At 51.4% G+C, this 22,587-nt stretch overlaps 1 protein-coding gene across 3 annotated transcripts in view; it reads left to right on the top strand.

Annotated features, from left to right (window-relative positions):
- The first annotated feature begins 2,286 nt into the window (after positions 1 to 2,286).
- Positions 2,287 to 22,587, top strand: part of NUP214 (nucleoporin 214) — a 77,414-nt gene continuing 57,113 nt past the window's right edge. For 2 of the 3 annotated variants that reach the window (XR_009246590.1, XM_058672212.1), the window contains exons 1-13: positions 2,287 to 2,409; positions 5,011 to 5,206; positions 5,681 to 5,832; positions 7,460 to 7,658; positions 8,492 to 8,562; positions 9,941 to 10,004; positions 11,047 to 11,150; positions 13,156 to 13,262; positions 13,550 to 13,616; positions 14,559 to 14,685; positions 15,639 to 15,800; positions 19,482 to 19,929; positions 21,159 to 21,334. Coding sequence is in view for 2 of the 3 variants with exons in the window: in XM_058672212.1 (XP_058528195.1) it covers positions 2,365 to 2,409; positions 5,011 to 5,206; positions 5,681 to 5,832; positions 7,460 to 7,658; positions 8,492 to 8,562; positions 9,941 to 10,004; positions 11,047 to 11,150; positions 13,156 to 13,262; positions 13,550 to 13,616; positions 14,559 to 14,685; positions 15,639 to 15,800; positions 19,482 to 19,929; positions 21,159 to 21,334 (1,918 nt within the window). In the remaining variant the exon portion in view is untranslated. The remainder of the gene's footprint in view (positions 2,410 to 5,010; positions 5,207 to 5,680; positions 5,833 to 7,459; positions 7,659 to 8,491; positions 8,563 to 9,940; positions 10,005 to 11,046; positions 11,151 to 13,155; positions 13,263 to 13,549; positions 13,617 to 14,558; positions 14,686 to 15,638; positions 15,801 to 19,481; positions 19,930 to 21,158; positions 21,335 to 22,587) is intronic. The other variant, XM_058672213.1, reaches the window with a different exon arrangement.

Below are 22,587 nucleotides of genomic sequence, written 5' to 3'. Positions count from 1 at the left end.
GTTGAAGCACCTTGCCTAAGGTGGTGGTGGTGGGGTTTATCTGGAGGTACAAGAGCCTGGACGGGAGCCTTGGCCCATGCCTCACCTCTGCTCTGGGCCGTCTTAGGGATGAGAGTGGGGAGGAGGCCAACACTGGGGGAAGGCTTTCTTTCCTTCCCTCCAGGACCTCGCAGCCACCCTTAGTTCTGGAATTGGGACCGGGCCTGCCCTGCACTCATCCTTCGCACAGCCTCTTGGGTGAGCTTTGGAGAACTGCTTCTGTGAACTGCAGCAAGGCGTCCACCCCATCCCCCAGTGGGGCCCTCAGCCTTGCCCCACCTCTGTTCTGGAGCCTTTTATCTCACCCCGTTCAGGTCCGAGAGGCACTTGCTCACGGAACATATTTCTTCAGCACCTGCAGCAGGCCAAGGGCTAAGGGTTTAGGAGTGAAACTGACAGTTCATGGAGGGGAGGACTGAGTTGCCCACAATGACAGTGAGGTGACAGGAAGTGGAGGAGATAGGGGTGACTGCCCTGGGTTCAAGTCTGTGTTGGAGTTTTGAGCCCCTTTTGCAAACCTTTAAGTAGAAAAGATTGGGGGCTTCCAGAAGCGTCTTAGGAACTCCTTGTCAAAGGCCCAAGGTGCTGCCCCTACAGGCAGCTTGAGAGACTAAAGCAGGGAGGACCTAGGGAATTGCCAGGTGGGGCTAATCCACTGGGCTCCATGCACTGAGACTGTGTGGCTACGAGTGGCCGATCCTGAGGCTGAGGAACTGCCCCCAGTGCGCAGGCTTGGTTGAAGTTTAAACTCCAGAACATTCCTTTCTGTAAATGAAAAATCCAGCTCTCACACCCTTCCCTTCCTCCCTGCTTCCCCTCTGAGGTGGTGAGACTTAACAACCACCTGCCCCTGCCCACGGCCTGCCCCTGTTGGGGGATGAGAGGAGCTCTTTGGGGAAAGTGCAGGTTCCCTTGTCATCTCTGAGGAAGCGAGGCAGAACCAGGCTTATCTAAGTGGATTCCATGGTTTCCCCCCGTAAGAGAGAGGCAAGGGCGGGAAAGGGGTGCACTCATGGGATGGAGGTGTCCTGGGCGATCGCACCACCAAGGTTCCCTCCCTCTTTCTGGGACCTCAGCCCCTGCCCGGAGGGGTCTCCAGGGCGGTGGACGGGTGGCCTGCACCTGCTTCAGCTGGGGTGACTGCAGGGCTCTCCGGCTAAAGCCTCACTCAGCTTCAACCATCTTCTCTCTGAAAAGACCAAATCTAACGAATGTAACTAGCAATGTGGGGACCGCCAAGTATGGCTTTGTCCCTGTGACTTAAGAGTTTGTTGGGCAGAGTCTATGAATGCCGTTGTGCGCGCGCGTGTAGTGTGTGGGTGGGAGACCATTCCTGCGATTTGAAATAAACCATACAAACTTCTCAAAGTCTGGGCTGATGCGTTTGTGCTTCACCAACTGGGAACTTCTAATGAATGCCAGGAGAAATGGGCGTGCCCCGTGCCCAGGTCTGGAGGGGCCACCTCCCATTACTCCTCACAACTACCTCGCGGGAGTCCACATGTTATCCTTGCAACGAGAAAACAGGTTCTGGGCCAAACGTGAAGGGACCGATTCTGCCCTTTCTGGGTCTGACCCTAAGGGCGGTCAGTGGAGCCTTGACTGCAAGGAGGACGGGGCTGTGTTGTAGCCAGACACCCTGAATTCGAATGCTAACTGCAACCCTTCAGTGTTCCCACCTGGCCACAGAGGGACAGTAATCGCCCCTGGGGGACCAGGTCACAGGAAGTAGGCGAAGAAGCCGCAGCCTGCGAGCCAGCACCCCATACCCGGATGCGCCCCATCCCACCAATGCGCCCAGGTCTTGGGGTCTCCTGCTACCCGTGAGGGGGAGTTGGGGGCTCCCGTGGCCAGGGGGGCAGTGAACCAGCCCGCGGGAGCAGCTGCTCCGGGACCCGTGGCCCCGAAAGGAGCTAGTTACGCTGCTCTTGGGCCACCTTTAGCCTCCCCTCTGGAACGTGGGTGCTGAACCTCTGTTCCCACCCCCGCTGTGAGCGTTTGCCAACTAGCGGACTTTCACACCTGCAACTAAAAGTTCCAGCGTCCAATCCGTGAGGCAATCAACCAGCGTTGGGAAGCACGCGCCAGCCTCGAGCGCGGGACGGACGCAGGGCGCAGGCGCGTGGGCTCTCCCCGGCCCAAGGCCCGAACCGACCAATGAGAGGGGGCGTCCGGGCGAGCGCGCGACGTGAGTCGTTCCTGCCGCTTCCTGGACGTGGGCGCGAACCGTCAGCCCAGCGCGCCGGATCTGCGTCATCGGCCGCGCGCCGCTGGGGGCCGCTTGGGCTCGTGCCGGAGTTGGGGGACCAGGCCGCGGGCGGCGCGATGGGAGACGAGATGGATGCGGTGATCCCCGAGCGGGAGATGAAGGTCAGAGGCTGGCCGCGGTGTCCTGGCGTGGCCGTGGACCTCCGGGGGGCGGTGGCCGCAGCCGTCCGCCTGGAGGGGCGCAAGCCGGGTTCCGGGGAGACCCTGGCGGTTGGCCCAGGCTCTCCCAGCCTGAAGCCGAGAAGGGGGGACCCTCCACGGAGCCAGCTCTCGGTTAGCTGGACCCCAAGTTTGAAGGCCCAGACGAGGACCCCCTCTCCCCGGCACCCCGGCGTGGCGCGCTCGCAGCGGTTCCGTGTGTTCTATCGGGGTGGGGATGCCGAGAGCCGGAGCGGCGCGCAGGACGCTTTGGGGGAACCAGGGACCTTTCAGGGGATCCTGGTCCGGCCCGGTTGGTGTTCTGTCAGATGTTCCCCGAGCAGCAGGTGCCGCGGTCCGACTAGGAATCCCCAGAAGGAGACGGGTGGGAGCGGGATCAGCCCGAATGCTTTTGATCGCATCAGCGTTCAGTCGGAGCACAGGGGTCTCCCCACGTTCCCTGAGTTGATCGTGGTTTGGAGTTCTCCTGAGCGTCCTTCCTGTGACCCACCAAGACCCCAGTAGGATGTCAGACGTGAGCAAGAGGAGAATGACTGGGCCCTCGCTGTAGCACCAGCATCCTGTATGGGCGCGGTTCGAGTCCTGGCTGCTCCGCTTCCCATCCAGCTCTCTGCTGATGTTCCTGGTGAAGCAGCGCAGGACGGTCCTGATGATGGGGAGCCCTTGGCCATGTGGGAGACCTGGAGGCTGTTGCAGCCACTTAAGGAGTGAACTAGTGGATCGAAGCTCTCTCTTTTTCTAACTCTGCTTTTCACATAATCTTTTTTTTTTTCTAATTGGTAAGTCAGATATACAGAAAAGAGGAGAGTTGGAGAGGAAGATTTTCTATTTGCCGATTCACTCCCCATTGGCCGCAACAACCAGAGCCAAGCCGATCCAAAGCCAGGAGCTAGGAGCCTCTTCTGGGCCTCCCACGTGGGTGCAGGGTCCCAAGGCTTTGGGCTGTCCTCGACTGCTTTCCCAGGCCACAAGCAGGGAGCTGGATGGCAAGTGGGGCCTTATGGGATCCCAGCGTATGCAAGGCGAGGACTTTAGCCATTATGCTACTGGGCCGGGCCCATCACATAATTGAATCTTAAAGGTTTATGTATCTTAAGGATTACTTAGCTGGAGAAGCTAGGTTTTTGCTCACTATAAATCAGTTGGGATTAAGAGTATTAATCTTCAGAAACTTCATGGAAAACATTTACATAAAACAAACGCACACACACAAAAAATAAATAAAAGAATTTATAAAACATTTATAGAATTTTGAATTCATGAATTTCAAAAATTTCTTCTGGATCAAAGCCTGCTTACCCTTTGATTCCTTTTTCTGTGAACTTTTCGAAGTCTTCACGTTTTACTGATCCAACAGAAAGATGTAAACATCACATCCGAGGACGTGAGCATGTGGGGTGTGTGAAGCGTCCTGTACGAAGCAGCCAAAGAGTCTGATGTGGGGCTGGTGTGTGGCACAGAATTGGCATCCCACACGGGTGCTGATTGTTGTTCTGGCTCTTCTTCCCAACTAGCTCCCTGGTCGTGGCTTGGGAAAAGCAAGGAAGATGATCAAGTGTCTTGGCCACTGTCCCCACTAGGGAGACCCAGATGGAGCTCCTGGCTCCTCCTGGCTCCTCCCGGTGGTCATGGCCAGCTGGGGAGTGAACCAGCGCATGGGTCTCCCTCTCTGTCTCTGACTTGCCAGTTAACTGTTTGTTTGTTTTAAAGAAAAAAGTGTAATATGTGAGAATGAAGCCTAGGCAACTCTGACTTTGATATTTTTTAGAAATATAGGCACAGAGTAGGTTCACATTCTTTCTACTTAACCTTTGACCTAAAGCTAGGTTGAGAATTAAAAATAGTAATGTGTGTGCGTGTGTGTGTGTGCGTGCGTACACATCTCACGTGGTATTAGTGATGAGTGGTGTGATACACACAGAACATTGTCTTCCAGGGATTGGGCCTGTACCATCAGGGAGGGCACCATGAACATGGAAGGAGATGCAAGCTGGCAGTGCCAGGGCGGCGCTGGCCTTCTAGAAGGAAACCGGAAGGGTGTGAGGTTGCCTGCCGCTATGGACGGTCTGGCAACCTGTGTTTCGGGGTTTGGACCCCTGTGGTAGATCCTACTGGAGCAGCCCAACTTTGCCTAAAGGTTCCCAGCACCCGGAGAGTCGCCATATCCTGTGGTGGAGTGTCGCTCAGCAGTTGGCGATGAGCCGGGCAGGCTGGTTTTCTCAGCCTGTGTGTGTTGACTGCTGCCCCAGTGTCAGTGGCTAATGAGCATCTGCTGCTCTGCTGCATTGCTGTCCATACCATCAGGTGGGACACTGGTGGGTGTGGGGTGGGGATTCAGACTATGAATACACCGGGAAGCTAGAGAGGGCTTTGTAGGAGTTTTGTTCTTTATTTCATTCAACAGAGTGAAAGAGCAGGCATTTTAGCAGCACGTGAGCTGCTTCTTGGCCTTGGCTTCTGTGGCCCATTTGTGAAGGGGAGGCTAAGGCGGTGCTGCAGGCATTACTTCTGCCTGAGTCCATGACGTTTCTGCCCTGATGACAGGATTTCCAATTCCGAGCACTGAAGAAGGTGAGAGTGTTCGACTCGCCGGAGGAGCTGCCCAAGGAGCGCTCCAGCCTGCTCGCTGTGTCCAACAAGTACGGGCTGCTCTTTGCTGGGGGTGCCACTGGCCTGCAGGTGTTCCCTACCAAACACCTGCTCATTCAGAACAAGCCAGGAGATGATCCCAATAAAGTAGGTAAGTTCTTGGATAACGAAGACGGGGGTGGTGACACATCGCTGTGTTCTTTCCTCACAAATATTAAAACCAACACTGCTGTGGAGTCTGTCTCTGACTCCCAGGAGGAGCCTGCACTGCTAGACTGCACGGCCCTCTCTGTTTCTTTTGCCCCAACCTCCTAGTTTTGCTCTCTTGAACTTGGGATCTAGCCCCTAGAAAAGAGTTTTTGTCATGTAGATTTCTGGTTTGCACAGCAGTTCATCCGGATAAATGGAAATGTGGACTTTTGCAGCCTTGCTGGAGAAATATACTCAGCAAGGGCAGGAGCCCAGGTTGGAGTCCGCAGGTGCTGAGTGCCTGGGCCTGTCTGGTTGGCTAGGGGTCGGGCTGTGTTTATTCAGATGCAGCTTTTGTTGCCAGGGCCGTGGGGGTGGAGGAGTAGTGCTTCTGTGCCTACAACACGCCTTCACTTTTGTCTTTTTCTTTCCCTAGTTGATAAGGTGCAGAGCTTGCCAGTCCCTATGAAGTTCCCAGTACATCACTTGGCGCTGAGCTGTGATGACCTCACTCTCTCCGTGTGCATGATGTCCAGCGAGCATGGTTCCATCATTGCCTTCTTTGATGTTCGCACGTTCTCAAACGAGGTAAACTTCTTGTAAGCTGTGACGCTGACATAGGCAGCTCAGGTGCTTCCCGGTGTTGAATTACAATTTTGAGGTTTCTTCAGCTAATGCTTGAAGTTTTTTTCAAGATAAAAATATGGAGTAAAAAAAAAATCCTGGGCCCGGCGGCGTGGCCTAGCGGCTTAAGTCCTCGCCTTGAAAGCCCCGGGATCCCATATGGGCGCCGGTTCTAGTCCTGGCAGCTCCACTTCCCATCCAGCTCCCTGCTTGTGGCCTGGGAAAGCCATCGAGGACGGCCCAATGCATTGGGACCCTGCACCCACGTGGGAGACCAGGAAGAGGTTTCATATTCTCGGCATCGGATCGGCGCGCACCGGCCGTTGTGGCTCACTTGGGGAGTGAATCATCGGACAGAGGATCTTCCTCTCTGTCTCTCCTCCTCTCTGTATATCTGACTGTAATAAAGTGAATAAATCTTATCTAAAAAAAAAAAAAAGAAAAAAAATCCTTTTTTTTTTTAATAAAGATTTTATTTATGTTTTTGAAAGATAGAAACACAGAGACACAGAAGAGAGAGATTTCACTGACTGTTTCTCTTCCCTGAAATGGCCCCTACAGCTGGGGCTGGGGCTGGGGCTGGGGCTGGGACCGGGGCTGGGCCCGGGCCTGGGGCAGGACTAAGAGCCTGGACCTCAAGTCATAGCAGGGACCCCAGGACTTGGCCTTCACCTGTGGCCTTCCATCACACACTTTAGCTGGGAGCTGGGCCTGGAAGCCAAGCTCAGGGGTGTGAAATGCCACCTTCCCCAGATGCCTCTACCTGGTGTACCAGGTGCTGCTCTGCGTCCTTAAGCGTAAACTCCTGTCCTTACAAGACAGAAGGGACTTCGGGGATTAACCCTGGTCCCACTTGGCCCTAGTTTTACCCACAAGCCAACTGAAGAGTTTTAGGTCGCCTGCCCAAAGCCTTAAAGTTACTAGATGATGTTTGGGTCTAACAGAGAATGTTAAAAGTAGTTACATCTTGGCACTCCAGGGTTTTCCTGCAATGTTCTTGCTTTCCCAGCATCTTAAGAATGAGAGTAGTGGATACCGTTGGGTATTTGTGCTGCATGCTAGGTGCTGTGCTTTTTTATGTACCTTGCCCCTGATCATTCCTACCACTGTTTTATAGAGGTAGGCTCCAGTTTTGTCCAGCGCTGGCTTTGTGCTCACTGGGAGGCGGCAGGTGAGGGGATGAGTGTCTGGGTCCTGCCATCTGTGTGGGAGATGGCCACGTTCAGTTCTTGCCCGGCCCTAGCTGCTGTGAGCATTTGAGGAACAGGCCAACAGATGGAGAATGTGTTGGTCTCTTCGCCTTTCAAATAAATGAAGGAGAAGCAGAGCCAAGATTTTAATGTAGTGTCTGTTTATTGATTGTTCTGCTTTTGTGTTTTTTCCTCCTGGGAGCCCCTCAGAATGGCTAAAATTACTAGTTGCTATTTGCAAAGTCCTACTGAAAATGTTTTACTGTGTGGAGCAAAATCTTTTTCATGGTTATAGCAAAAAGTGAAGTGTCATTTGAGAAAGTTCACAGATTCAGTAATTTCCCATGACTGCAAAGTGTCTCTGCATGAATTTATCTGCCTTTTGTGCATGTGCCGTAAAGGCAAAGCAGCAGAAGCGCCCGTTCGCCTACCACAAGCTCCTGAAAGATGCAGGCGGGATGGTGATGGATATGAAGTGGAACCCCACAGTGCCCTCCATGGTGGCCGTCTGTCTGGCCGATGGCAGCATCGCTGTCCTCCAAGTCACAGAGGCTGTCAAAGTGTGTGCCGCACTCCCTCCCACGGCCGGTGTGACGTCCGGTGGGTAATAAAACCTTTCACTCTGTGACATACGGTCGTGATAGTCTGTTTAAAAATTAATTTCTGGGAGTAAAAGGGTGGCTTTTATTTTATTTGACTGTTTTTGGGTAGTAATTCAGACTGTGCTTTATGTCTGTGGTGAATGTGTTCGAAGCCAAACAGAACACATGATTTAACTGGACTTTCTGGAGAAAGTAGTATTTTGGTAGAGGTGGTTTAGAACTGTGCTTTTGAGTTGTGGCTTCGAGAGGGTCACACAGTACCACCTCATTTGCACCTGTTGGGGAGAGCTTGAGAAAATTGCAAATGGGACAGAAGGATGGCTTTCAGTCTCTGCAAACCTTTTCCTCTCATCTTACCTGAAGACTGTGGGTTCCTCTGTCCTTGGAAACTGTCATAGAGTCTCTGGGTTCCTCTGTCCTAGAGACTGTCCAAGAGTCTCTGGGTTCCTCTGTCCTAGAGGCTGTGGGTTCCTCTGTCCTAGTGTCTGTGGGTTCCTCTGTCCTAGAGGCTGTGGGTTCCTCTGTCCTAGTGTCTGTGGGTTCCTCTGTCCTAGTGTCTGTGGGTTCCTCTGTCCTAGAGACTGTGGGTTCCTCTGTCCTAGGAGATTGGGACATTGTTCTGAGAAACCTTTCTGGCTTGCAGTGGCCCAGTGAAAAGTTGTAAAGGATTTTGGCTTTTTCACTTCGCTGAAGCAGGATGGTCCTGCAGCAGGCCTGCGTGGGTTTCTGGGATGGCTGGTGAAGTGCTGACTGTGTGGCCCCTATGCCAGAACTCACTGGGGGGCCCTTGTTTCTTCAGTCCCTAATTGGTAACATTCTTTTCTTGCTCAGTGTGCTGGAGCCCCAAAGGAAAACAGCTGGCAGTGGGCAAACAGAACGGAACTGTGGTGCAGTATCTTCCTGTAAGTTCTTGCCTTCGACTTGAGAACTTGTCTTACTGAAGTTGGGCCCAGTGTGCGGGGGAGGGTAGGAAAGTGTGTGCTTTCCTGTTCATTTAAACTCATCTGGCAGTCAGTGCATGAAGAGATGCCCACGACGTTATATTCTGGGTAACCTTCTAGATTTTTTTCTGGATGATTGTACTAGTACTCTATCTGTAAATGAATTATTTGGTTTCGCGGGATTTTGGTATTGTTTTTCGGGGAGGGAGAGGATAAAAAGTGATCACACCCTACACACACTTTTCCCAGTTCACACTTCCTGTCCATTTCATGAAAACAGCTTGCAGGGACAGGAACACGTGGACAAAGCTGTTACTGCTAACTGCGTTCATGATGAGCGTGCACACTGTCACGGTCTCTGGAGAGAGCGAGCACAGGTGTCCTCCAACATCAGAGCCACCTCCGCCTGTCCATGCCTGGTCAGGAGGGAGAGGGCCATGTGGCCGTGACCTCTATCCTGTGCCTCTGCTCGACACTGCTCTTGACTCGGGTGTCTGACGCATGTGGGGATGCAGAGGATAAAGTTTGGCTTCTGATTTTTTAATTGCCGAAAGTTGTTATGAGAGTGTTGGTAGCTGCTCTTTGAGTGGCTCTTTACCTGTGAAAAGGTAACGTGTTTGGTTGAATTTTATTGCTTTGTTCTCTTTCTTTTTGGAAAACCTTGACTCTATTGTTGTCTTTTTTTCCAGCTTGGTAAGTATAGAGCCACTTGATTCTGCCGTGGATGGTGCTGGTCCACTAGTGGCCCTTCCCTGGGGACGCTCTAGTGCGTCAGTGCGAGTGGTGCTGCTTCTGTGTGGGCGCTGCACTGCACAGATGTGTGCGTTTCTGAGAAGTAGAGTTCTCTTTTAAGATTTATTGATTCATTTGTGGAAGGTGCCATGACAAGAATGAGGAAGACATAAAGAAGTGAGTGAGTTTCCATCTGGCTGGTTCGCTTCCTGGATGTGTGCACCAGCCAGGGCTGACAGGCTGAAGCTGGGAGCCTGGCGCTTCTTCCAGGCCTTGGCGACGGGAACCCGAGCACTGGGGCCATCAGGACGCTGTTATCTGCGGCATGTTTATCTCTGGTGCTCTCATTACAAACTTTAAAACATAATACTTCAAATAGTGCACTTGCAATGAAGATTGTTTTGTCCTAACAATGAAAAACAGGAGCCTAGCTCAGTTGGCTAATCTGCCCCCCTTCAAGCGCTGGGATCTTGCATGAGAGCCAGTTTGTGTTCCGGCTGTTCCGGGCCGGGGACTGGTGACTTTCTGGTGAGCCCATTGGATTGAACAGTTTTGTTAGTTTGGGGATTGTTTAATTTGACACTTTTCTTTTCCAAATTTCTTTCAGACTTTGCAGGAAAAAAAAGTCATTCCATGTCCTCCGTTTTATGAGGCAGATCATCCTGTCCGAGGTAACACTGCTTTTCTCAGTGAGCTGATCTCTGTCTGTAGTGCAGAAATTCCAGATCGTGGGAATGTACCCTCCCTCCCTGCCCGGGGGTGCTGGCGCGAGGGGCAAACATGGTATACCCTCCCTCCCTGCCCGGGACATTGCTGTGGGGTGCTGGCCCTGTCTCAGATAGCTGTTGTAAGGGGCGAACATGGGGAATGAAAAATGGGTTTGGACTTTTTAAAAAAATTTCATCCATTTTTATTGGAAAGGCAGATTTACAGAGAGGAGAGACAGAAAGATCTTCTGTCTGCTGGTTCACTCCTCAAGTAATCAGTAAGGCCGTAGCTGAGCCGATCCAAAACCGGGACCTTTTTCCAGGTCTCCGGTGTGAGTACAGTGTCCCAAGGCTTTGGGCCATCCTCAGGCCACAAACGGGAACTAGCTGGCAGGGAAGTATAATAGCTGGGACACAAACTGGCACCCATATTGTGGGATCCTAGCACATGCAAGGTGAGGACTTTAGCCACTGAGCCATGGCCCCAGACTTTTTTTTTTTAATTTATTTATTTACTTGAAAGGCAGAGTTTCAGAGACAGAGAGGGTAAGGTCTTCCATTTGCTTGGTCACACTCCAGATGAGTGAACCTGTCTGGAGCCAGGAGCTTTGGGCCTCCGGACTCGGACAACCTCCGCTGCTTTCCCAGGCACACCAGCAGGGAGCTGGATTGGAAGCAGAGCAGCTGCAACTCCAGCTGACGCCGCTGTGGGGTGCTGGCGCCACAGCGATGGCTTTACACTTTACGCTGCAGCACTGGCCTGTGATTCGGCTTTCTGTTGGAATTCTTTATGCTCTTCCCTGGTTATTCATCAGAATAAGCCTACCAATTTGAATGATGAGCTTTTTGAATGAGTTTGGGTTTCTGTAATTTGTGTGTGTGGATTATATTTAGTTAATGGAATCTAGACCTTTGTTCAAGCGTTAGCACTCTGGGTGGCTGTGCCCAGCATGCCTTGCTGTGTCTGTTGCTCTGAGCTGACTCCCCGCTGATTGGGCTCTTGCAGTTCTGGATGTGCTGTGGATTGGCACCTACGTCTTCACCATCGTGTACGCTGCTGCCGACGGTACCTTGGAAACCTCTCCAGATGTGGTCGTAGCTCTGCTGCCGGTAGGCCTGTGCAAGACGTGCCTGTTCGCTTGTGCTGTTTTGTTTTTACATTGTTTTATTGGTTTGGAAGACAGAGTGACAGAGAGATTGATCTGTCTGCTGACTCACTCCACAAATGTTTGCCGTGGCCAGTGCTGCAGCAGGCTGGAGCCAGGAACCAGGAGCTCCCTCTGTGCTTATCATGAGGGTGGCTGGAACTGAGTAGTTGAACCATCATCTGGTGCCTCCCTGGCTGCCTAGCAGGAAGCTGGGTTGGAAGTGCAAGAGGGCTGGCACTCAGAGCAGGTGCTTGGATGTGGGAGGTGGGTGTTCTGAGCAGGGGCTTAACATTCTGCATCCAGTGATGCTCCCTGCGTGTGTGTGTGTGGGTGAGTGAAATCTAACAAAGTTGGTGATGTAGGTTTCAGATTCCTTTACTTACTGGCAGTGTTGATGCTACTTCAGGTGTGTGAGCTTAGTATTGGCTGGGAACCAAAATCATGGTATTCATTTACAGCGTGTTGCACTGTTTCTTGAGGTTAAAAACATCAATACTGGCTAGTGTTGAGCCGAGTGGTTAAGACATGTGTCACCTGTTGGAGTGCCTGACTTCTGTTCCAGATTCTTGTTCCCGGTTGCAGCAGCTTCCCACTAGGAGACCCTAGGCTTCTGAATGTGGGGATCAGTGTCTTTGGCATCGATGGGCCTGTGCTGTGATGGTCTCCTTGATGCTGGGACAGCTGGAGTGCCATCACGCGTGTGGAGACCTGGCTTGCCCGCCCATCTCCTGGTGTGGGTGCAGCCCAGCCTGATTGCTGTGGGCATTGGCAGAGTATACTAGTGCCTAGAGGTTCTCTATTTCTCTGCTTTACAAATAAAAATAATTAGTTAATTGGAGAACTTGTTTTTGTTTAAGCTGTGCACTGATAAACAGATTTTAGAAAGGGAGGAAGACCACCTGATTTTTAAATTCTGTCACTAATTTGTCCATGAGCAGATCAGATTTGAACTGGCGTCTTCCTGGCATCCCACTGATCCACAATGCCAGTCTCCATTTTCAAGAATTCTATGATACATTCTTTTAGGTGATTTTTAGAATAAATACCTACAGATGGACTTGCTAGGTTGAGGGCTGTATACTTTTTTTGGATAAGATTTTTTTTTTTAAAGATTTATTTATTTTAATTGCAAAGTCAGATATACAGAGAGGAGGAGAGACAGAGAGGAAGATCTTCCGTCCAATGGTTCACTCCCAAGTGGCCACAACGGCTGGAGCTGAGCCGATCCGGAGCCAGGAACCAGGAGCCAGGAGCTTCTTCCAGGTCTCCCACGCGGGTGCAGTGTCCCAAGGCCTTGGGCTGTCCTCGACTGCTTTCCCAGGCCACAAGCAGGGAGCTGGATGGGAAGCATGGCTGCTGGGATTAGAACCGGCGCCTATATGGGATCCCGGAGCTTTCAAGGCGAGGACTTAAGCCGCTAGGCCATGGCGCTCGCTGGACTGGATAGGATTTTGAAACATTACCCGTGCCTCTTCTAGGAAAGTTGTAACAGTCTATACAATGCCACCAGTGGGCCTCCCTGGTCAGGATGTACCTGTGCTGTGGGGATGTCTTGATCCTTGCCAGAGTGGTGTATGAAAAAGGTGTCACAGCTTGAATTTGGCAGGGGGTGGGCGGGGGGCTCCTGGTGAGGTTGATTTTACACAATGTTTTTTTCTGAGATGCCTTACTTGGAAATGCCATTAGAATGTTCTGACTCTGGGTTGACTGTGCTGCGCATGCTGGCCCCAGAGCTCTCCTGGCCGTTCCTGGTCTCAGCGAGAGGCTCAGCTGCACCTGTGCGTTGGTCCCGTCTGCTTGGGGACTCGTGTTTGTGTTCCCTACATGGCACTGTGCTTCATAGCGGTCCTGTCATGGACTTGGAGTTGTAGTGAATTTTCTCGTAAAACTCAAATGATGTTGTCTTGATGAGATGTTTAGCCTGTGGGTTAGAGACAAATCACACATCGGTGCTTTTTTCCTCGTAGAAAAAAGAAGACAAGCACCCCGAGATGTTTGTGAACTTCATGGAGCCCTGCTACGGCAGCTGCACAGAGAGGCAGCATCATTACTTCCTCAGCTACGTGGAGGAGTGGTGAGCCCGGCCCCGCTGCTCGACTCTCCCAGGGGAGGGCTCGGCTGCCCCGACACACTTGCTGCTGATCCCTGCCGCTCAGCAGACACCCCCCAAGCTTGAGTTACTTGATTTACATGGGCTATTTGCTAATCTTAACACTGATGTTGAAAGAGTGGTGAGAGCAGAGGGGCCTTTCAAAGAGGGAGTGTGGCCCCGCGGCTCGGCCGGCCTGGGTGCGGCTGGTGTGTTCCTGGTGCAGTCCGCCGCTGTGCCGTAACCCTGGCCGGCTTCTGATTGTCTTCAAGGGACTTGGTGTTGGCAGCATCTGCAGCCTCAACGGAAGTTAGCATCCTGGCTCGGCAGAGTGATCAGGTACGGTTTTAATTATTTTATTTTATTTTTATTTGCAATTTGAAAGACAGACAAGAGAGGTTTCCCACCTGTTGGTTTGCTCCTTAAATATCCGCAGCAGCTGGAGGTGATCCAGTCCGAAGCCAGGAACCAGGAGCCTCTTCCACATCTCCCACGTGGGTGCAGGGTCCCAAGGCTTTGGGCTGTCTTTCACTGCTTTCTCAGGCCACAGGCAGGGAGCTGGATGGGAAGTGGGGCTGCCAAGATGGGAATTGGCACCATTATGGGATGCCGGTATTTGTAAGGTGAGGACATAGCCACTAGGCTACCGCACCAGGCCCATGTTAGTGATATTTTAAAACCACAAGTTATTTGTTGGAAGGATAGGGCTCATTCAAGCAAACTGAAGTACGAAGGAGAGTTGACCTGAAAGATTTAGTTTTCTCAGGGAAGTCAGGAGCAGGAAGACTGACCGTCTGAGGATCTGGGAAGATAAGGAGGCAGGTTACCAGCTCTGCTCTGGAGGAATGGTCAACATGGAGTGTCTTGTTAGCTTTTTAGACCTCTCTCTGTGAGACCCCAGCAGCGATTGGCTGGAGCTGCTGCTCCATTCCCAAAGTTCTAGGCGCGAGTGTTGTTTGGCCTTGTGCCTGGTGCGGCTGTCGGATTGGCACCTCACGGCCCTCGGTCTGCCCAGCAATGGTGGTAGCTCCTTCAGAAAGTGCTCACGGTCCTGATTGCTTATTTGTGAGACAGTGGTGTGGCACAGCAGAAGTAGAAAAGTTAACTGCTTACTGCTGTCCTCTCAGCCTTGAGACCATCCACCTGGCTCTCGGAGCCTCCCAGCCCCGACCTGAGAGCAGAAGGAAGGGGACGCCATTTGCTTTCCTGTTTGGAAGATGCTGGCAGGAAGCAGTGCAGAGCTGCAATTAACATGGCACTCTTTGCTCTTGCTTCCCTCAGGTTAATTGGGAATTGTGGGTACTGGAAGACTCCAGTCGAGCTGAACTGCCCGTAACAGACAAGAGTGATGACTCTCTGCCCATGGGGGTCGCCATAGACTATACAAACCAAGTGGAGATTACCATCAGTAAGTACGGCCTGTGGCCTAGTGCAGTTCTTCCTTGCAGCGTTGTGGGTCACCCACACACAGCAGCTGCAGTCCTGCCACAGGCTGAGTGCTTCTGCTTGAAGCAGTGCGTTGTGATGGCGGTTTGGCTGGGTGCGTGCCAGCGAGGCCAAGGGCAGACACGCAGTGTGTCTGCATGCTTCAGAATCGGGTTGAGAACTGCAGGGTTGGAACTTCTTCGCTTCTTTTCCTTGCCGTCTCCGTTTCCTAGTGACCCCTCTAGGGACCGGTCTCTTGAATGCCTCCTGCATGCCAGTGCTTGGTTTGAAAGCAAGGACTCAGACATGGAAACCTCAGGCCCATGGCTTCCTCCATGGACCTGGGTGGGTACTCTGCCGCTGTCTGTGGGAGCCTACAGTCTGAAATGAGAGATCTGCTCTCTGGTGCCTTGGTTTAGGGCAGTGTCCGGTCAGGCCTCATGGTGTCTCCTGTCTGGTGCCTGTTTTGGCAAGAATATTTGGGTTGGTTAGCTCATTTACTCTGATTCTGTGGAAGCTGCAGTTGGTAAAATAAACATTTATGATCCCACTGTTAATATCTGTTAAATAGCTTGCTTCAGCATTCTGCGTCCCACTGCATGTTCCTTACAGTGTAGCCTGTCATTTCTCTGGCGACCTTGTGTGGTCAGGGAAATGCCGAGCCTTCTTGGGGCGTCACCACCGTGGTGACCGCTGAAGAAGCCTCGGGAAGGCCGGGGCTGCGGTGGGACTGAGGGTCCCTCCAGTTGGGGCCAGCTGGGTGGTGGTCAGCTGGTAGTGCCCGGAGCTCTCGTTGCTTGGCTGGTGTGTGAAAGGCCAGAGAAGCCGCCCTGAGCAGGTGTGGAGCTGAGGCCCTCGAGCCCTGCTGGCTCGGGCTCCGGCGCAGGCCCCGAAGTGCACGTGGCTCTTTGTCACCTCTGTTTTCCTTTGTAACAGGTGATGAGAAGACTCTTCCTCCTGCTCCCGTTCTCATGTTGCTGTCAACAGATGGTGTGCTCTGTCCGTTTTACATGATCAATCAAAAGCCCGGGGTCAAGTCTCTCATCAAGGTGCCAGAGAGGCTGCCGTTGGAAGAAGAGCGGCAGCCCAGGTCATCGGGTACGGGCCTCTGTCTGCTGTGTTCAGAAGGGAGGCCCCGGGCTTGGCTAGGAAGGTTGGCAGGATGAAAACGCCGTCGGGCCCCAGGGTGGTAGTCTGCAGCTGCCCGTTCTGGCAGGCTGCAGCGGAATCTTGCCTGACCACGCACGCGCAGCCTGCTGCTCTCCAGCCACCGCTTTGCTTAAGGGAAAAGGAGGATTGGTCGGGTGATTACTTGGAGGTCATTTATCAACAGTAGCATGATGGAAGTAACTTCTGTTTTTATAAGCAGATCTTCCAAAATGTTCATGGAGAAAGTACATGATGAAAAGACTGCTTGGATTTCCGATTTTTTTTTTATATCAAAATAAGTATCTTTTATTTCCATTTTCTGTGAGCTTACTGAAACACTTTTTATATAGTCCAAGTCTTTTTAACTGTTTAATTGGTGGCCAGAGAAGTGCTTGTACATTCATGCAGTGAATACTGTGTAACTATCAAGGGGGTTTTATTTATTGACATGAGAAGATTTTGCATTCATTGACATAAAATATGTTGTGAAAAAATGCCTTATCCTCTGTGAGCTCTTAGGAAAAAAACATGGCCAAAATACTTGGAAGATGATATTAATGCTTCTGTAGTAGTTCTGGCAGTATGGGAATCTTGTGTTTTATATTTCATTTGTTTTAAGTGTTTTATTTCTCCTCTTTCAAAGTGGATATGCTTATTAGAGAAAAAAATAGAAAAATTAAGAATTATTTAAAGCCAATCTATAAATAATAGCCATGATCTGCACATCCTTTATAAATGCACTCTGTTTAGAAAGAGACAGGAAGCTTTTTAAAGAGTGTAGAACTTCACTATCATTTCTTTTTTTTATTTCTGTGAGTTTATAATGTATAAGATTCTTTTTGTCTGATTTGGTTAACAAAACCCACGGGGAACCAGTTCCAATTCTAGAAAACGTATGTCTGCAGTTAGATTGGGTAACGTGAGCAGTAGTTAGGCATCTCTGTTTTCATTGTTTGCTCTGCAGAGGGACTTGTTCATCAGACCAGGACCACTCCGTCTGTGGGTGCTCTACAGGGCAGGCCCGAAGCCCTGGTCTGTTGGGTGTTCTGCGGGGGAGGCTGGAAGCACTCAGCCTGTGGGGTGCTGTACAGGACCGGGAGGCCTGGTGCCTGTGCAGACTGCCACATCGGGATGTTACTCATGCTGTGTGCACCAGTTGAGGTGTTTTCTGAGTGCCAGGCCTTCTCTCACCCAGTTGCCTGCCCTGTCCCCCGGGCAGAAAGGCCCGGGCTTGAGGTTGGTGTCTGAACACATGTGAGTATGTAGCACTTTCCTGCTGGCTTGCCCTGGTCCTGAGCACAACCACAGGCCGGTCTTAGTGTTGCCTCTCCGGAGAGCCTCCCCTCCTCATGGCCTAATGGTCCTGCCGTGCCACGTGAGAAGAAGGATGTTGCTGAAGGGGGCGGTCACACGTCCTTTGACTTGTCCTGTCCGTGTCTGAGTTTAGGGAACCTTGGTGCGTGTGTCTGTTCCTCACTGGACCTCTGAGGATGCCGTGTCAGAGACCCGAGTTCTGGCAGCATGATGGGTGCCTTATGTTCAGTTCCACTGTCAGCAGGAAGTGCCTGTGGCTTCCTTAGGGTCTGTTAAATACTCTGTTGGTCTGGCTGGTAGCTATGGAAACGGTAAATGTATTAGTTTTCAGTGGTTCCATATCTTTTGTGTAAAGGCATTAACAGGTTTGCTTGCATTTTTATGTTCTCATAAAGTCACAGTTTACTTCTTTCTTTGTTTACTGTTAAAGATATATTTATTTTTTTGAAAGGCAGAATTGAAAGTGAGAGAATTCTTTCATTCACTCACTGGTTTACTCTAAGATGGCAGCATTGGCAAGGGTGGCCAGGCCGAAGCCAGGAGCTCCATCTGAGTATCCTACGTGGCTGGCGGGGACCCCAGCGCTTGGACCATCTTCCCCTCCTTCCCCAGGTGCATTGGCAGGGAGCGGGATTGTAACTGGAAGAGCCAGAACTTGAACCAGTACTCATAGGATGCAGGTGCCATGGCTTATCCCACTGTACAGCAGTGCCAGTCCTGAGTCTGTTTTTAGAAACTGATGTTTTCATACTTATAAATTAAGTATTTCATTGCTTTACACCCTGTCTTCCATGTAAATGAATGTCATTTCAGCCAGTTTGGAATAATGAAGCCACTTAATATAAGGAATTTGAAATTCTGACTTAGAAGGATAAACAGAGAGAGATCTTGCATCCACTGGTTGACTCTCCAAAACAGAATAGCTGGAGCTGAGTCAGTCTGGAACCAGGAGCTGCCTCTGGGTTTCCCACTCAGGTGCCGGGTCAAAAAGCTTTGGGCTCTCCCCTACTGCTTTCCCAGGCCAAAAGGAAGAAGCTGGATGGGAAGTGGAGTGGTCAGGACACAAGCTGGTGCTACAGGCTGAGGCTCGGCCTGCTACAACCCAGCACTGGCTCCTTGAGGCCTGCTCTTTAAGCTTGTTTGACGGTTGTAATCATGTGGACATCATTTGGAATGCTTGTTTTAAATTTAAATTGTAGGGCCCAGCACAGTAGCCTAGTGGCTAAAGTCCTTATGTTGCACGTGCCAGGATCCCATATTGACACCAGTTTGTCCTGGTGGCCCCACTTCCCATCCCGCTCCCTGCTTGTGAACTGGGGAAACAGTTAAAGACAGCCCAGAGCCTTGGGACTCTGTACCTGCGTCAGGGACCTGGAAGAAGCTCCTGGCTCTAGATCAGCTCAGTTCCCACTCTTGCTGCCACTTGCGGAGTGAACCAGTAGATGGAAGATCTTTCTGTATCTTCTCTCTGTTTATCTGTCCAATAAAGAAAAAAAGTTAAATTGTGAGCATTTTTGTGCCTTGGGATTCGCTGTTCCCGGGCTGCATATTGACTGCTGTGCTCATCTGGGTTGCTTTCAGTAAGTAGGAGGTGCAGGTGTCTGAATCTGTTTTTCCCTGGTTGTTAATGAAATGTTTGACTGACATATTCTGTATTGTTTTGTATTGTTTTTCTGTGTTACTTAGTTGAGTGCTCATGAGGTGCTGTTCATCTAACCTCCCCGTTTTCCTGCCAAGTTTTATATCTTCAACTGTTTGCTGTGAGTCCAGCAGTCCAACATTGCTTCATTGCTTCCACTCCATCTTGTTTTTTAACTTTTTGAACTAAGACCAAACCTTTTCTCTCTCTCTCTTTTCAAAATTTTAAGATTTATATTTATCTGAATAAGTTACAGAAAGAGGTCTTTGATTTGCTTGTTCACTCCCTACTTCGCCAGAACGGTTAGGGCTGAACCAGGCCGAAGTTAGGGTCTTCATCTGGGTCCCACATGGGTCGCAGGAGCCAGGCACCTGGCCCATCTGCTCTTCCCAGGCTGTCATCAGGGGCATGGATGGGAAGTGGAGCACTCAGCAGGACGGCAGTGAGAAGTGGAGCACTCAGCAGGATGGCAGTGAGAGGTGGAGCCCTCAGTAGGCCGGCAGTGAGAGGTGGAGCCCTCAGCAGGCCGGCAGTGAGAGGTGGAGCCCTCAGCAGGATGGCAGTGCCCAGGGGCTGGCTCTGTCTAGCTTTGCCACAGCAGCAGTCCACTAACCCTCTGTCAGTTGCTTTCTGTGCCACACGCTGCCATTTTTCACCTTTCTTGTTTTTTGTTGCAGGAAGCACTCCTACTACTCCCACCTCCTCTCAGATCCCACCAAAAGTTGAAGCCTCAGCACTGGCATCTCCTGCTTCTGCTCCGTCTGCGGCACCTGCTACTCCCACCGCCACCTTCCATGTGCCTCCTGCTGGGGGAGCCGCTGCTGTGTTCTCCTTTGGCTCTGCCTCCTTAAAATTATCTGCCCCTGGGGCCGGGGAGGCTCCTGACAATCCCGCTCTGGGCTCCAGTGTTCCTGCCTTCTCTTTCGCCCCTCCCAAAGCCTCGCTCGCACCCACCCCTGCAGCATCACCCATGGCTGCACCTGCTGTTTCGTTTTCCTTTGGATCCTCGGGTTTTAAGCCTACCCTGGAAAGTACACCGATGCCGAGTGTGTCTGCTCCAAATGCAGGAATCAAGTCCTCCTTCCCGCCCTCCACGTCAGGGGCCAAAGCCAACCTTAGTGAAAAGTAAGTTGCTTTACGTTTGATTTGGCTGTGGGATGGATAGATATATTGCACGTTCTTAACTGGAAGTAGAGTCATTGTGACTGAAGTTAGTGAACGGGTGTTTTCCTTGCAGAGGAATACCAGCAAATGATATGTTGAAGGTTTGCTTCCATCAGCAGATCCAGTCCAGATAGGTCTCAGATGGCATCCTTCTGTCTGTTTCTAAAGGCAGAGTGACAGTGGGAGATAGATACGTCCTCTAGCCACGGTTTACTCCCATAGCCTCGGATAGCTCCGTCAGAGGAGCCTGCGGGCTCTTGGGAGCAGGAGCCCGCGTGCCGGGGCTGTCAGTGGGAAGCTGGCCCAGGACAGCAGCGCTCTGCCATGAGATGGGGTATCTAGGGCCTGCCCCAGCATTCTCATTTTTTGACTTCCACAGAAGCTCTAAAAGATTGCACAGAAAATACTTCTTATTTTGATAAGCATTCTGTACTCTGACCTGTTCTTTACACAGGCATCAGTGTGCTTGGGCTCTTGTGAGTCCCTGCGGCGACTGCCCTCCCTGGCAGTCCCCAGTCCACGCTCTGGGGCGCTGCCCACTGTCTGCCACATCTGGGTGCTACCGGCTCGCTTGTGCCACATTTCCTTTTTTACTTGCTGATTCTTTACCAGAACGCAAGCTTCTTGAGAGAGGCATTCGTTACATCTTGTAACTTTCCCGAGAAAACCAGGTTTTCTCTTGCTTGGCTTTGCCATCCTCCGCTTTCAGTGGGGATGCCACGAGCGCTCTTGTTAATTTCTGTCAGCACACGTCCATTGTCACTGTCAGGACAGCCTCGCGTTTCATTCTGCTGGCTGTGCCCTGAGTGTTACAAAGATGCTGACCTGTCCTGTGTTTCCATTTTCAGTCCCCAGAAGACATGATCTAAGTAATTTTTTTGGTCAAAGGGAAGTGGTGAACTCTTCAAAGCACAACCACGTCTCCCTGTCCTCCTCCTCCTTTTTTTAGTCAGCTTGATAGAGCAGACGTAAGTAGTTCATTGATGAACAACTTCATTTTATCTACAAGTTACTTACTTGTTATATTAGCAAGAAGACAATATCAAATGTTCCTTCTAACTTTGATCTTTTATAAGCAGTAGTGTAGACATCCTGTTTAGACAGGATGTCGCCCCGGGACAGCCCTGCCCACAGCGGCGTGGGGCACCTGACAACAGGCTGTCCTGATGCAATCCACCTGCCTTTTCCAGATTTGCTGCCATGGCTGCCTCGGCTCCTGTGAGTAGCTCCCTGAGCTCCCCCTCCGTGCTGCCGTCCTCGTCCAGCTCTAAGCCAGCTGCTCCGGGGCCCCTCGGCCTCCCTGCACCTCTCTCAGCATCCACCGCTGGCCTGGCCTTGAAGCCCGCCAGTTCTGCCTCCCCCTCAGGTATGCTTTCCAGTCGGCAGCCTCCAGCCTGAGCCCCACCTTCGCAGATGAGCTTTTTGCAGTGTTGTCAGGAGTCCAGGCGCAGAGGCTTCTCTCTCAGTTCCTGTGCTGTCCTGAAGTGCTGTCACTCCTGCCAGGGGTCAGGAGCCTTGCAGGGCTCCATGAACTTGGTGATTCCAGCAGGATGTCCTGCTGTTGGGCATTCATCTCTGGGTGGAAGCTGAAGCTTGGACAGAATGCCTGACTTGGGGTGACTCATGAGAACTAGAGGTTTCCTTAGCTTACACTTCTGCAGACGGGAAACCACGATGCCGGCATCTGCTGGGCTGCAGTGAGGACCCCTGGATGCACACGGACTGATAGAGAGGCAGAAAAGACTCGCAGGTGTGACATGCTCTTGATCTGAGATGACCCGCTCTTGAGGCCCATCTGACCTCAGGAGAGAAGCGTTGGTTCCTTCTGAGGGTGGTATACACCCACACTCTGCCTCCTGAAGGTTCTACCACCTTAACACTGCTACAGTGGGAACTGTGCTCCCAGCACGTTCAGGAGACAAGCCCCTTGAGGCCTTAGCAGCAGGGAGAGACACACAGAGAAGTAGTCTCCACTCACTCTTAGGCTAGTGGCCCCAGCATTGTGTATTTATAGGCAGCCATACTGTCAACATGAAGTCATTATAGGCATGTTGAATTAAAGTCTATTCTAAAACTCAGTGAACACGTATACCTGTTCCATCTTCTATTTTCCTTTTGAACCTGCAAAGAAATTGCAAAAATTGTCAGATTTACTAAAAGGAGATACAGAGAGAAAGATCTTCCATCTGTTGGGTCCCTCCCCAGTGCCCACTGGGGAGGGCCAGAGCTGATCTGATCTGGAGCCAGGAGCCAGGAGCTTCTTCCAGGTCTCCCACTTGGGTGCAGGGTCCCAAGGCCTTCCTCAACTGCTTTTCCAGGCCACAGGCAGGGAGCTGGATGGGAAGGAAGCGGGTCCACCAGGACAGGAACTGGTATCCATATGGGATGCTGGCCTTTGCGAGGTGAGGGTTTAGCCATGGAGCCATTGCACCTGCCACATTTTTTAGATATAAATTTTTCCTGAGGTATTAGAGTTACTTGCATTTGCTTTCTAATACTGTTTTTGAGGTTTTTAATCTTTATTCTTTTAAAAATATTTGTATTGGAAAAGCAAATCACCTTTACATAGAGAGGGAGAAGCAGAAAGAATCTGCTGCACCAATCTGAAGCCAGGAGCCA

This window comes from Ochotona princeps, chromosome 14 (genome assembly GCF_030435755.1).
Source record: "Ochotona princeps isolate mOchPri1 chromosome 14, mOchPri1.hap1, whole genome shotgun sequence".
Lineage (NCBI taxonomy): Eukaryota > Metazoa > Chordata > Mammalia > Lagomorpha > Ochotonidae > Ochotona > Ochotona princeps.
This window is presented reverse-complemented; position numbering and strand designations above follow the sequence as displayed.